General features: G+C 45.2%; 1 protein-coding gene across 1 annotated transcript; it reads left to right on the forward strand.

Annotated features, from left to right (window-relative positions):
- Window positions 1–11,630: 11,630 nt before the first annotated feature.
- Window positions 11,631–13,244, forward strand: LOC109774124 (protein TIFY 10c). Its single transcript, XM_020332840.4, has 4 exons — window positions 11,631–11,942; window positions 12,086–12,397; window positions 12,549–12,606; window positions 12,716–13,244. The coding sequence occupies exons 1-4, from the start codon at window positions 11,729–11,731 to the stop codon at window positions 12,822–12,824; spliced, it is 693 nt and encodes a 230-aa protein (XP_020188429.1). The 5' UTR covers window positions 11,631–11,728; the 3' UTR covers window positions 12,825–13,244.
- Window positions 13,245–16,272: the final 3,028 nt, after the last annotated feature.

The raw sequence follows: 16,272 nt of genomic DNA on the forward strand, positions 1-16,272 counted from the left end.
GATCTTCAGAATGCACACTAGGTGCAGGAGGAGCTGTGGCCAGAGGCTTCACTCGCGAAGCTCTTGGTGCAGAAGAGGGCGTTGAAGCCTTGAGTTTCTTCTGCTTTTGAGGCTTTGGTGGAGCAAGAGCCTTATCAGAATCAGCTTCATCTCCAGACTGATCCACCGTGGCCCTCTGAGCAGCGATGTAGGAGAGGAGACCATCAAAGTTGTCAAAGGGGCCGATGACATTTGGATTGGCATCTCTTGTGCCATCAGCCCCCGGAGCAGAAGGCCTTGGGTTGAAATCGCATCTGAGACTCTTCTTGTTCTCTTTGGCCGAGTTCTTGGCAAACTGGTAGTTGCGCTTGAATAGATTGTCTTCACGACACCATAGCAGAGAGGATGGGTCGGCATCAGCAGTCTGTGGTCCATGGACCATGCAAGGGTAGAAACCCTGAGCAATAGCTTCAGATCTGGTCTTGGGTTGAAGATTTTTGTAGAGAATATCTCCCCAAGGACGCTTGATGGCATTCTTTTCAGCATATTCCTTGGTGACGAATCTGTACTTGAACCATTGCTCGGCCCAATATCTTCGAATCCATTGGATTCGAGTTCTGCGTTGGCCATAGCTCTCTTCAGGATCAGTTTTGTATAGCTCATAGAGATCTTCGGGCAGATCCATTGATGTGCCCCCGCGGCGCTGTCTGCCTCCCTTCCTTGCTGATTTTTCTATGGCCATGTAGTTCAAACTGAATGGCTTCAAAGCTGTCAAAGTCTTCCGTCTGCTGGTCAGACAGGAACTAGCTTCGGGAGAGTTGATATGATGCTGTAAGAATTCTGCAAATGAATGCAGACTATGAGAACCAAGGGATTCTCCCACGGACATGTACCTGTGACAGCATTAGAGATGCGAGGGAAGGGGAGAGGTCATATGCATTCTCAGAAGATTTTGAAGATAAATCAGTTTAGAAGACATTGACCTCATAACGCGAAGACATTCACTTATATGTTGAGAGTTGGTTCCAGATTTGTACGAATCCAAGAGTAGGTACAAGTGAGGAGTCTAACTACATGTGAAGCATAAGTGAATATACTAGGCATAATATGAGATGCAGAACAGGATGGATCCAAATTTGTGGAGGCAGAAACCACTTTTGGTAGGAAGGATGAATCTATCGGATCAAAAAAGACAGTAAAAAGAGAGTTTTAATTTACCACACGATGAACTGCTAGACGGAGTAGAAGATGAGGCCGAGCAGTTCGATCTTCCGTGCCCTAACTTGGCGACGGAGGACACCTACGGCAGCGGCGGAGAAGACGATGTCCGCAGCCGGCGTGAGGACGACGTCGGTGAGGTCGCGGCAGCTAAGCGCTTCGTCGCCGGCGTCGTCTAGAGCTAGCGGTGGCGCTAGGGTTTGTCTGAGGTGGAGAGGTGGAAGAAGTATTTTGACCGCGATGTGATGTGTATTCATAAGGAGAGGGACGGCACAGCGCAATTACGCAAGTGCCCCTGGCGGTTCACATCTGAGGGACACGTGGCGAACATGCAACACATTGAGAGTTGTTCCATGTTCCCACGCATGCCTGAACTGTCGGGTGGTCGTTCCGGCTTCTTCGGGTTTCAGTCAATAAGGATTGAGCATTTAAAATAGATTAAATGTTTGTCTCTGTATCTTCTGCTGACAAGGACGCAGAGAAGACATTCGACGGTTTTCAATAGAATGCATATGATTTGGATAGATAGATTTGAGAAGGAAGCATAGAGAGGTTAGGGTCCGATCACATTCACTTAGTTCGAAAGATTCAAACGAGAAGACATAGCCATAAGTGAATGCTGTAGAGGACAGAACACTAATATATGTATATATATCAGAATAAGACCAAATCAACATTGTGAAGATAAACATGAAGTCATGTCAATATTGAAGACAAACCAAATGCGAAGACTTTGCAGAAGTAACGCCAACAGAAAACACTTCAAACACAAGTTTGGTGGTGGCGTTACCCACCGTATAGGAAGTATTAGACCCAGACACGGCGCTCAATTATCGTGGTGCTCCGAAGTCAAATTCCGCATTAATGTATTCACACTCAGAGTGTAAGTCTTCATTGATTGAAGATATACATTACTTCGTGTGTTACACATCTAAGTCATCAACATGCATAAGTGTTTAGGATGTGTGCCTGATCACAGGACATTCGAGGATTTCAAGATATTTAGCTCACACCGTAACTTGCAAAACCTTTTCTCATCCAAGGGCTTTGTGAAGATATCTGCCAATTGCTCTTCAGTGTTGACGTGAATGATATCAATATCTTCCTTCATAACATGATCTTTGAGAAAGTGATGACGAATGTCAATGTGTTTTGTCTTCGAGTGCTGAACTGGGTTGTTGGCAATCTTGATGGCACTTTCATTGTCGCAGTAGAGTGGTACTTGCTTCAGATGGATGCCATAGTCCTTGAGTGTTTGCTTCATCCATAGAAGCTGAGCGCAGCAAGATCCAGCAGCAATGTATTCAGATTCAGCAGTGGAGAGTGATACAGAGTTCTGCTTCTTTGAAGACCAACAGACAACTGATCGTCCCAGAAAGTGACATGTGCCTGATGTAGACTTGCGATCCACCTTGTCACCAGCATAATCAGCATCCGAGAATCCAACTAGATCAAACTCTGAGCCCTTTGGATACCATAATCCTAATGTTGGGGTGTAAGCCAAATATCGAAGAATTCGCTTCACAGCTAAGTGATGCGATTCCTTTGCTGCCGCTTGGAATTGAGCACAGATGCAAATACTAAGCATGATATCTGGCCTAGATGCACATAAATAAAGTAAAGAACCAATCATGGAGCGGTATACCTTTTGATCGAACTCTTTACCATTAGCGTCAGGACCCAGATGACTCTTGGTTGGCATTGGCGTCGTGTAACCTTTGCAGTCTTGCATTCCAAACTTCTTCAGGCAATCTTTGAGATATTTCTCTTACGATATGAAGATGCCATTGCTTTGCTGACGAATTTGAAGACCAAGGAAGAACTTCAGCTCACCCATCATGGACATCTGATATTGCTCTTGCATCATGTGTCCAAACTCATCATTGTATTTCTGGTTGGTGTTGCCAAAGATAATGTCATCCACATATATTTGGCACACAAACAGTTCACCATCATATGTCTTCGTGAAGAGTGTGGGATCCAGGGAACCAGGTTTGAAGCCTTTGCTCTTCAGGAAGTCCTTGAGTGTCATACCAAGCGCGAGGGGCTTGTTTGAGGCCATACAGTGCCTTATTAAGCTTGTATACCATATCAGGATGTTTTGGATCTTCAAAGCCAGGGGTTGTGCAACATACACTTCTTCTTCAATCTTTCCGTTGAGAAAGGCACTCTTCACATCCATTTGATACAGAAGGTTGTTGTGATGATTTGCGTAGGCTAGCAATATGCGAATGGCTTCAAGCCTAGCCACGGGAGCAAATGTTTCATCGAAGTCAATCCCTTCAACTTGAGTGTATCCTTGAGCAACGAGATGAGCCTTGTTTCTGACGACTTGACCATGCTCATCTTGCTTGTTGCGATATATCCATTTTGTGCCTATTATGTTGTGCTTGCGAGGGTCAGGACGCTTGACAAGTTCCCACACATTGTTCAGCTTGAACTGTTGAAGCTCTTCTTGCATAGCTTGAATCCATGAAGGCTTCAACAACTTTCTTGGGTTCTGGTATTGAGACAAATGTAAAGTGCCCACAGAAATTTGCTAGCTGTGTTGCTCTTGATCGAGTGAGTGGACCAGGCGCATTGATGCTATCAATTATCTTCTCAATCTGTACTTCATTTGCAACACGAGGATGAACTGGACGAAGATTTTGCTCTTGCCGATCATTGTCATCGTTAGGAGGATTGTCTTCAAGCTGAACATTGTCTTCAGGTTGATTAGGTGCAGAAATGATAAGTTCCTCTTCAGGCTGTGCTTCAGACGGTATGATTTCTCCAGTTCCCATAAGCTTGATGGATTCACTAGGTGGAACTTCATCTATCACATTTGGCAGGTGCTCTCTTTGCAAGCCGTTAGTTTCATCGAACCACACATCTACAGTTTCAACCACTTTATAGTGAAAGAGGTTGAAGACTCTGTAGGAGTGTGAATCCTTTCCGTAACCAACCATAAAACCTTCATGTGCTTTCGGTGCAAATTTTGAAGTCTGATGTGGATCCTTGATCCAGCACCTAGCACCAAATACTCTGAAGTAACTTACATTTGGCTTTTTACTAGTTAGGAGCTCATAGGATGTCTTCTTTAGAAGCTTGTGAAGATAAACACGGTTGATGACATGGCATGCAGTATCAATAGCTTCAGGCCAGAACTATCTTGGAGTCTTGTATTCATCAAGCATCGTCCGAGCCATCTCAATGAGTGTTCTGTTCTTGCGCTCCACGATGCCATTTTGCTGAGGTGTGTACGGAGCTGAGAACTCATGAGCGATTCCCAATGTATCCAAGTAAAGGTCGAGGCCGGTGTTCTTGAACTCTGTGCTGTTGTCACTTCTGATATGCTTGATCTTGACGCCATAGTTGTTCATGGCACGGTTGGCGAAGCGTCTGAATACATCCTGCACTTCAGTCTTGTAGAGGATTATGTGCACCCAAGTATATCTTGAATAATCATCAACAATGACGAAACCATAGAGACAAGCAGTAGTAGTGAGAGTAGAGTAGTGAGTAGGGCCAAATAAGTCCATGTGTAGCAGCTCGAAGGGTTGAGATGTCGTCATGATTGTCTTCGAGGGATGCTTGGCCCTTGTCATCTTTCCAGCTTCGCAGGCACCGCATAAGTGATCCTTCTTGAACTTGACGCCCTCGATGCCTATGACGTGTTTCTTCTTTGCAAGCGTATGCAAGTTCCTCATCCCAGCATGCCCTAGCCTCTGATGCCAGAGCCAGCACTCTGAAGCTTTTGCTAGAAGACATACGGCAAGTTGTGGTCCTGCTGAGAAATCTACCATGTACAAATCATCTTTCCGATACCCTTCAAAGACTAGAGACTTGTCAGATTCCATTAGTACAAGGCAACGATATTTTCCAAATATCACAATCATGTTCAAGTCACAAAGCATTGAGACAGACATTAAGTTGAAACCAAGGGATTCAACAAGCATCACTTTATCCATGTGCTGATCCTTTGAGATTGCAACTCCACCTAGACCCAATACCTTGCTTTTACCAGTGTCAGCAAATGTGATGTGACTCTTGTCAGATGGACGTAAGGTTGAGTCCATGAGAAGACTTCGATCACCAGTCATATGATTAGTGCATCCGCTGTCCATAATCCATTCTGAAGACTTTGGTGTCATACCCTACAGTACAGTTAGGGGGATAGGCTTCACCAAGAGTATTGTGAAGCATAAACATTTGACGGACAAGAGGATTATCAAAGCTCAGATCAAGGTTAGGACTTATAGGATGTTTGGCAAGTAATTCATGAACAAATACATAGTAAGACCATTTGGGCATTTTATCTTGCGCCCTACAAGATGTTTTAGGTCCCCAACAATAGCATCAGACGCCTTTGATTTCCGGCTGGAGACCTTTCCCTGCAAAAGAAAGTTAATTCTTCTTAACCACCCACATCTTCAGGGGTGGCTTAGAAGCAATGAGTCTAAGTGTAGCATCCGAGAACTTCGGCTTTGGAGCCCTAGCAAATAGCCTTGCAGGAGGAGAATAATACTCATATAAATAAGCAGAAAAGTTCTTGGCTTATGAACATAGCGGTTTGAAGAAACACGCTCATATTCATAAGTTTGAGTATGATTTCCTTGCAAAACATTGGCGTTAGGGTGACTCAGTTGAGTCATGTATCTGTATGAAGCCTTTGGACCATATGAAGCTTTTGGTCTGGGATTTGTCTTCTTCCCAGGCGGTGTCATGATGACATTCACAGGAAGATTCTCAAGACAACTTTTGGGAACCCAGATCTTCTTCATAGGGGGCTCATTCCTGCAGTTAGTACCAATATACCTGGCGAACACTTCACCATTCTGATTCTTAAATAGTTTATAGTTTGCATCAAAGGATTCATCAATGATAACTGGGTTAGCACAAGTGAAGCCAGATAAAGTGGATGGATCCACTGAAGGTCCCTTTGCAACAACCCATGTGGTTTTGGGGTACTGCTCAGACTTCCAGTAGGAACCATCAACATTCATTTTCCTCTCGAACCCAACACCCTCTTTCCTAGGGTTTCGGTTCAGAATCTGCTTTTTGAGGACATCGCACAGTGTCTGATGCCCTTTGAGACTTTTGTACATCCCTGTTTCAAACAATGTCTTCAACCTAGCATTTTCATCAGCAATAGTAGTGGTATCCTCAGTAGAGGGGTTAGTTACCACATTAACAGTTGAAGATATTGCAATAGTAGCAGCAGTAGAACATTCAGCAACCGAAGTAGCGTTATCACGCTCAAGGCATTTTAGACATGGTGGATCAAATCCTTCCTGAGCGGGACTGGTCTATTGAGCGCAAAGTGACTCATTCTCCTTTTGAAGATCTTCATGAGCCGCTCTCAATTTCTCAAGTTCTTGCTTCCTTTGAAGATAATCATAGGAAAGCTTTTCATGAGTCGTTGAGAGCGTTTCATGACGACTTTCAAGTTCCTGGTACTTAACATGAAGATTTTTTATGTCTTCAATTAAGGACTGAGATCGGGTCATTTCCGCGTCCAACAGGTCATCGCTTTTGTCTAACAGTTTTTGAGTATGTTCCATAGCTTTCTGTTGTTCAGTTGCAATTTTAGCAAGTGTTTTGTAGCTGGGTTTGGATTCACAATCAGAGTCATCTTCACTTGATGTTTGAAAGTAAGCATCGCGTGATTTTACCTTGGCACCACGTGCCATGAAGCAGTAGGTGGGAGCAGAGTCGTCCTTGTCATTAGCATCGGCATTGGTGACGGGGCCATTGTCTTCAGTGTTCAAGATGGACTTGGCAACGTAGGTTGTAGCTAGAGCCAGACTTGCAACGCCAGAGTCGGACTCCTCCTCAGACCCCACCTCCGCCTCCTCAGAAGCAGACTCCTCCTCTGAATCCATCTCCTTGCCAACAAAAGCACGAGCCTTGCCAGATGAGCTCTTCTTGTGTGATGAAGACTTGGACGAAGACTTGGAAGAAGACTTTGAGGATTTCTTCTTCTTCTTGTCATCAGAATCATATTCCTTGCTCTTCTTCTTCTTCTTGTCATCAGAATCATATTCCTTGCTCTTCTTCTTCTTCTTGTTCTCATTGTCCCACTATGGACACTCAGAGATGTAGTGTCCAGGTTTCTTGCACTTGTGACATGTTCTATTCTTGTAATCATGAGTGGAAGCTTCATCATTTCTAGAGCTGGATCGTGAAGACTTTCTGAAGCCCTTCTTCTTAGTGAACTTCTGGAACTTCTTCACAAGCATAGCAAGCTCCTTTTCAATGTCTTCAGGATCACCAGAACTGCAGTCAAATTCTTCTTCATATGAGGAAACAACTTTTGCCTTCAAAGCGCGAGTTCGGTCATAGTTTGGACCATAGATATCTCTTTTCTCAGATAGCTGGAACTCATGTGTGTTGAGCCTCTCAAGTATGTCAGACGGATCGAGTGTCTTGAAGTCAGGGCGTTCTTGTATCATTAGGGCAAGGGTGTCGAACGAGCTGTCAAGTGATCTCAGGAGTGTCTTGACGATTTCATGCTTGGTGATCTCAGTGGAGCCGAGAGCATGAAGCTCATTTGTGATGTCAGTGAGGCGATCAAACGTGAGCTGGACATTCTCATTGTCGTTTCTCTTGAAGCGGTTGAAGAGGTTGCGAAGAACACTGATCCTTTGATCTCTCTGGGTTGAGACACCTTCGTTGACCTTGGAGAGCCAGTCCCAGACTAGGTTCGATGTTTCCAGAGCACTCACACGGCCATACTGTCCTTTGGTCAGATGACCACAGATGATGTTCTTGGCAGTAAAATCCAGTTGAATGAACTTCTTAACATCAGCAGGGGTGACACCTTCACCATTCTTGGGAACACCATTCTTGACGACATACCAGAGGTCGACATCAATGGCTTCAAGATGCATGCGCATCTTATTCTTCTAGTAGGGATATTCAGTTCCATCGAAGATGGGGCACGCAGCGGAGACTTTGATTATCCCTGCAGTCGACATAGCTAAATCTCCAGGTGGTTAAACCGAAGCACACAGAACAAGGGAGTACCTTGCTCTAATACCAATTGAAAGTGCTAGTTATCGACTAGAGGGGGTGAATAGGCGATTTTTATGAAAGTCTTCAAAACATGGGAGTTTCGAAGACAAACGATAGAAATGAACCTATTGACATGAAGCAGAAGGCAGACTACACTAGGCAGGCCATAGTTAAGTATTCAATGAAGTGAAAGCACGAAGACTAATAGCAGCTAGGTAGTAAAGATCGGGATGGAAGATAGTGTGAAGCCAAACAACAATAGAAGTCACACAGTGAAGTCAAACAGGTAACACAAGCAGGCAATGACTTCACGAAGACAAACTGTAAATAAAGAGAGGGAGATGATAGAACCAGTCGCTTGATGAGGACAATGATTTGTTGGACCAGTTCCAGTTGCTGTGACAACTGTATGTCTGGTTAGGGAGGCTGAGATTTAACTCAGAAGACCGTGTCTTCACCTTATTCCCCTTGAGATAAGGACACCCAGTCCTCGCCCAATCATTCTGGTAAGTCTTCAAGGTAGACTTCCAAACCTTCACAGACTTCATTCACCGGCAATCCACAATGACTCTTGGATGCTCAGAACGCGACGCCTTACCGGCTGGAGGATTCATAGTCCTCAAGTGTAACAAGTCTTCATGTCACGCGGACAGAAAGACTTCAGTGATGCCTAACACTCTTTGGCTCTGGGTGTTTGGGCTTTGTCCTCGCAAGGATTTCTCTCTCTCAAAAGATTCGGAGGTGGGTTGCTCTCAAACGACAAAAGCCGTGCACTAACTCTGAGCAGCCACCAATTTATGGTGTAGGGGTGGGCTATTTATAGCCACTAGGCAACCGGACCTGATTTGTCCGAAATGACCCTGGGTCACTAAGGAACTGACACGTGTTCCAACGGTCAGATTTCAAACACACGCGGCAGCTTGACTTGGGCTACAAGTAAAGCTGACTCATCCAGCTCTGGATAAGATTTGCTCTCATTGTCTTTGCTTGAAGAAATAGGATTTGGTTGAGCATCACCTCAGTCACTCTGACTTTGTTCACTGGGACCCCACTTAACAGTACGGTGGTTCCTATGACTCAACAAAGAAGAAAAGGAAACAACGAAACAACTAAGTCTTCGCGCTCCATAGTCTTCACGCGATGTCTTCTCTTGTCATAGTCTTCAATGTGGATATCTTCACATACCACCATTGTCTTCAATGTCTTCATACATTTTTAGGGGTCATCTCCGGTAGGTAAACCAAATCAATGAGGGACTACTACCTGTGTTATCCTGCAATTCTCACAAACACATTAGTCCCTCAACCAGGTTTGTCGTCAATACTCAAAAACCAACTAGGGATGGCACTAGATGCACTTACAGCTCCGCTGACCCTAATCTCAAGCCTATAAATTCCTTTTCCCTGAGAAAAAAATAAGAGAAGAAGTTTCATTGCGTTTTACCAAACGAAGCCGCCGTCACCTCCTGTTCTTCATCGGGAGGGCTGATCTGGTGTCCGTACGGGGCTCCGGAGAGGGGGTTTGTTAGCATCATCATCACCAATCCTTCTTCATCGCCAATTCCATGATTCTCACCACCGAGAGTGAGTAATTCCTTCGTAGGCTTGCTGAACGGTGATGGAGTTGGATGAGATTTATCATGTAATCATGTCAATTTGGTAGGGCTTGATCCCTAGTACCCACTATGTTCTGATATTGATGTTGGTATGACTTTGCTATGCTTAATGCTTGTCACTAGGGCCCGAGTGCCATGATTTCATATCTGAACCTTCTATGTTTTCATGAATATATTTGAGTTCCTGATCCTATCTGCTAGTCATATGCACTTGTTATTATTCTGGTCCGCAGACCCCATAGTGACAGTTGTTTGGGATACTCTCCGGGGATGACTGTAATTTGAGGAGTTCATGTATTCATCATGTGTTAATGCTTTGTTCCGGTTCTCTATTAAAAGGAGGCCTTAATATCCCTTAATTTTCTTATTATGGACCCCGCTGCCACGGGAGGGTAGGACAAAAGATGTCATGCAAGTTTGTATTATAAGGACGTATGACTATATACTGAATACATGCCTACATTACATTGATGAATTGGAGCTATTGTGCATTGCTCTAGGTTTTGACTGTTATCCAACACAATTATCCATCACTAATTCAATGTCTACGCTTTTCATATATTGATCTTTGCTAAGTTACTATTGTTACTGTTACAATCACTACAAAACTGCTACTGTTACGCGGCTTTTTTGCTCCTAGGTGCATATGCAGCCATTGTCGAAAACACACATTTTGAAAAGTTGAAAAATTCGGAACAAAAATCCCGCGTGTATATCCGGACATTTTATGTCCGTTCACAAAGTTTCGGTGAAAAACGACGTTTTTTGTGGCTTATGTAAAAAAGATAAAGAAATGCCTCGTGAATAGTTAGAATGAAGCATCAGAAATTGTCTTTTTTACACAAGCCACAAAAAACGTCGTTTTTCACCGAAACCTTGTGAACGGACATAAAATATCCGGATATACACGCGGGATTTTTGTTCCGAATTTTTCAACTTTTCGAAATGTGTATTTCGACAATGGGTGCATATGCACGTAGGAGCAAAGGGAATATCCGCAAACTATTATACTACTGTGCTACTGATCACTTTGTTGCAGATATTTAGTTCTTCAGGTGTGGTTGAATTGACAACTCAACTGCTAGTACTTACAAATTTTTTTGACCCCCTTGTGTCAAATCAATAAATTTGCGTGAAATACTATCCTCGAAAACTATTGTGATCCTCTATACTTATGGGTTATCACATATGCATATGTATGAACGTCTGCGTCTGTATCATGTTAAAAAAAACCACCCATCGGTTGAGACTAGTAAAACCGTCACCATAGAGCAATAGCTAGCCGAGCAAGCCAAAAATCACCAAATGTAAATCACCACAGGGTGTGTGTATGCGTTCATAGAAATGAGTGCATATGTGTATGTATGAGCACGTGCGTCGTACCATGTTAAAAAAACACCCATCGCTTGAGACTAGTAAAACCGTCGTAAAATCACCACACGTCGCGTGTCCTTGCCCCGTACGTACCTCCCATCCCATCCACCCAAAAATAACCGAGAGAGAGACCGAGCGCGCCTTCGCTGCCCCGCGGGTCAAATCCAGGCCCGAATACGAGCTCAAAAACCACGTGCCTCCGTGACCACCCACGGCCCCTGATATTCATCGCCTACACTCCACGACCTTTTCCCTCGATGGGACCGTCGCGGACGGAGACCTCACCGCTCCACCCGCCCGGTCGTGCCCACGACTCGGAAGAACCCAGTGAGCTGCCCCTCCATTCCCCCACGTTTTCCATGCCCGGCCCGACGGGTCCTTGTCGTCCCACCTCGCCGTTTATCACGAAGAGCCGATCCATTTTAAAAGGGCGGAGGCGCCCGGCAGGAGGAAAAGTGCACTGGAGTTGTTTGTCGGAGGCAGCAGGCAAGCCAAGGAAGGAGCGAGGAAGCTAGCCGCGGTGGAGAGGCGACTTGTTTCTTGTGCATGGAAGGGGCGGGGAGCGGCGGGAAGATGGGCGGAGGAGAGGGGATGGCCGGCCGTGCCGGTGCCGGTGCCGCGTCGGCGGCGAAGGAGAAGTCCGGCTTCGCCGCCACCTGCAGCCTCCTGAGCCGCTACATGAAGGAGAAGAAGGGCGGCGCACTGCAGGGCCTCGTCGGCCTCGACATGTCGCCGCCGGCCGCCGTCGTCGTAGGAGAAGGTACGCCGTGACGTGCCCTGTCTTGTAGAAAGAACAGGGGATGTTTGTCTGCTGACTGATCATGTGTTCCATGCATTTACTACTGTAGTTGGCAACAAAGTTCTTACAGGATGTAGTGCACGGTTGTTCATCTGAATTTGCAGGAGCTTTCCAGCCGCCCACCACCATGAACCTGTTGTCGGGGCTGGAGGAGCCAAACGCCGCGGACGTGGAGCTCCGCCTCGAGAAATCTAGTGTTGGCCAGTTTCTCAAGGCCACAACTGACAACCAAGATGCCGGAGAGGATGCGCACCAGCTCACCATCTTCTATGGTGGAAAGGTGGTCGTGGTTGACAACTTCCCGTCCACCAAGGTCAAGGATTTGCTGCAGATGGCCGACGGCGCCGGAGACAAGACCGGGAGCAGCAGCCTCGCTCAGCAGAGCCCTCCCCAGCCTGCACAGAACGCTCTCCCTGGTACTAATTCTCATGGTCTCTTTTGCAGTTCTACCGTGAAAATATACAATACATGCAAACAAAGAGACTGTTTCAGTTCATAGTCTCGTGTAAATTTCCATATGAAATCCTTATCGCTAACAGAGTTCCAACATTTTTTGCTCGGTTGCAGATCTGCCTATAGCGAGGAGGAACTCACTGCATAGGTTTCTCGAGAAAAGAAAGGGCAGGTACCTGATCTAGCCGTTTCTCTGAAAAACTTCCTGAAGGAAGACCGTGAAAATGTCTTGAGAAGTTGCTACATGTACGACCCTAACATTTTGTGCTCATTTACCCCAGGATAGTGGCGAAGGCGCCTTACCAAATTAACAGCTCATCGGCGGCTCCGTCCAAGCAAGCTAATGGTGACAACTCCTGGCTCGGGCTAGGCCAAGAAGTGACAAACTGACAGTACAAGAAAGATACGCATGATGAACACGTGACTGGGCTCCAAATCTATAGGGCAATTGATCTACGGGGAGCGTGGATGTTACTACTAGTACTGCCAGTTTACTCGTAGCTTTGAAGCGACAATAATCGGGTGTTGGTTATTCATTGCTAGTAAGAATTATTAGTAGAAATATGTATTTAAGCATATGCCGTCTGTTCGGACCATTGTTTGCTGCTGGAGCTGTGTATGCTCTGCTCACGGCAGTTTGGCAGGCTAGGTCTACTACGACTATTGTCATGGTCATTTTATTGCAAGTTAATTTGCAACATGTTACAGATGGTTTGCCTTCCTCAACATGTGATTTCCTGCTAACATGGGCTGCTCAGTTTTCAGGGATTTGTATGTTACTTGAGATTTTATAAAATATATATTGTTTGAGATGATCCTTTTAGTTTAGTTGAACTTGTGCTTTCAATATAGCCGTGTTTTTGCTAATTAGAAACTTTGTTCATGGATCATGGATGATCAGACCATCAAAGCGGATCTAATGTTCAGCAAAACCACACCGCATTATGGAATACAAAAAGTGTAGAGCTTAAGGCAACTCCAATGCGGGGCGCCAGCTATCCAACCTAGGCATGAAATGTCCGTCCGGTCATTTTTTTTTTCTGTGCTCAAAGTACTGAAAATAATCAAAGATAAATAGCACAATTCTAATTGAAACACAAATATTCCGATAATTGAAAGATAAATATATCAATGCAACAATAATTCAAATATAGATGTTACAATCCAAACATAAAGTTTTGAAATAAAGTGGTTTAAATTTGAATTCAACTTATTGACATGTGTTCCAGTTGTACATATGAAACGCCCGCATATGCTCAAACGGATAATTTCGAAAATGCTCATGAGTTCCTCGACCACGAATCTGCTAATGCATTTCGAGAAAATCCTCAGACATCGTTGGATTCTGCTTCGTAAGTTGGATAGGATCACACATCTTCATATTCCAGACCTTGGCGAACTCCCTCACCCTCACCCTCCATGATCATATTGTCCATGACCACGTTAGTTGTCATCACCTCCTAGAACGTCTTTGCACTCATAGTTTAGCTAGGCCTCGAACAACTACAAAACAGGCTTGGAGCACTCCAAATGCCCTCTTCACATCCTTTCTGGCTCCTTGTTTCTGGGTAAAATGATTTCTTTTTGTTACCCCTTGGCTCAAAGATGGTCTTGAGGAAGGTCGTCCACGGTGGATAGATGACATCAAAAAGATAGTACCCCATGTTGTAATCATGACCATTGATGGTATAGTTGCACGCAGGACCTTCACCCACACACAACATTGTAAACACTGGAGACCTCTGTACCACATTGATGTCATGGTGAGATCTAGACATGCCAAAGAAAGAGTGCCAAATTGAGAGGTCTTGTGATGTAATTGCTTCAAGAATGATGGTGAGCTTTTTGCACCTGTTGACCATATGGGTAGTTTTTCCATTTTCAGCGCATGCAACCCAGGGAGCCGAGCATACCTAGAAATCCTCTTCATTGTCCAAGTGCCATGATCCTTGTTGTGGTTGTGACATTTGGTTCTCTCAAGTACTTCGGTCCAAACACCTTAACCATTGTAGTAGCAAACCTGACCATGGCTTCGAGACATGTGCTTTCAGACACCCAGAGGTGCTCGTCCCACAAATTTGTGGCCGTGTCATAGGCAAGCATTCTCATAGCAGTCATACACTTCTGGTAACCAGAGAACCCAATGTTTCCAACCGTAATACCTTAGTAAATGCATTCGAACACATGTCGCGCCTTTGAAAATGAGGGGGGATATAGGACAAGTAGTGTATTGGGGGGGGGGGAGTAGTTGCCATACAGCATCACATGCCATGTGTCCTTTCCTGATTCAACACTCGATGTCCCTTTGTCGAAAACCTTTGAAGTCAAGAACGTGCTCCATCACATGCTCCATATCTTCATGAAAACTCCTCATAATCGTCGTTTCATAATCATCTTCATCCTCATCCGACGAAGACAAAACCATGCTCCACGTAGAAGTACTCCTCGTCTGAATTCATCACGTTTACTTCAAAGTAAACAACAAGAAAGGCAATTTCTTTGGCTATGTCATTTGATCGAACACTTGTTAGGCAAGGTGTTCGTCATGGATGACACTAGCATAGGTGGAGGGCACCTGAGCGGCAGCCAGATTGGCGGTGGAACGGTTGCATAGGCAAAGTCGGGCGGGCACCCAGGTGGAGCAACAAAGGTCCGATGAAGCCTGGGCAGCGTCCGGGGTGGTACAGCAGCGCCATGGGATGGACGGAGTGGGGAAAAATGAGCGCTCTAGCTCGTTTGGGTTGGTCCGATTTGTCAGAGTCCGGATTCCCAAAACCTTCCCTCGGTTTGATGTCGACTTTCGGGATTTCGGGCATCTGGGTTGGTCCGGACAATTTTGATGACCGTCGTTCGATGGCTAAAAGTATCCGACTGTCTGGTCCAATCTTTATGTCGTTTAGGTTTGTCTATCGAGCTATGCCTTTGCGGTGTCGTATGAGTCATGCCTTCGAGAGCCACATAGTTCGGGAAAAGAGAACACAATGCATTATGTTCAGTTTTTTCTTTATCAAAAAACATGTACACTCATCATGAAAAGAGGGGAATGTTATTCAGCGAATGTTCACTGGGGGTGTATGGCAAAACGAACGTTTTTCGCGGCAGTTTATGTGTTGGGAGCATGGCATTTCTTGCAAGCGAACACGGCAATTTCGTAGCAAAATCTCTCTCTTTGCCAAAAGTCGCCATGTGTTTGTGAAAAAATTGTCATGTGCTGTCAAAGAATCTGCTCTAGAAAACATTTGTAATTGTCAATTTTTTTTATAAAGCACGTTTCACTGAATTGATATATCAAGTTTGATACAACCACATCGGAAGAATGCTTAGTCTGTGTATAGTGTGATGCACAATGATCGTTCGCTGGCTGTTGGGGTAGAAGAAAAGAGGTACATCAAGCATCATCGCTCACATTTCTTCACCAGGCCAGGTTCAGAATAGCCAGGCACATAATTCGTAGTGTTGGTAAACCGGCGAAGGGAAATAACGCACGTTGCCCACGACGCGTTGACGGGTGGTATTTCGTTGGTTTTGAAATTTGTTCGGCGGGCTTTGACACAGGAGCCTGCGACTGGAAGGAATCAAAGGGGAGACACGAAGGATACACGCCGTGCGTTCATGCTGATGCACGAGCACCCGGGCTCTAAAAGTTGTGAAAAAACATCCGGAGAACAAAATCCAGCGGCATGGACACGAGAATTTCCTAGCTGCTGCCTTCCTGTACCGGCGTCACGGGGAGACATGCAGGCACGTCTCCCCTTTGATAATCACGCCGCTGCCTCCGCGACATCGGCGATTTTGGCACGTCCCTCTAGCCTTTCCTGTACCGCTGTACGTCTCTGCT

The sequence above is a fragment of the Aegilops tauschii genome, chromosome 5 (genome assembly GCF_002575655.3).
Source record: "Aegilops tauschii subsp. strangulata cultivar AL8/78 chromosome 5, Aet v6.0, whole genome shotgun sequence".
Classification (NCBI taxonomy): domain Eukaryota; kingdom Viridiplantae; phylum Streptophyta; class Magnoliopsida; order Poales; family Poaceae; genus Aegilops; species Aegilops tauschii.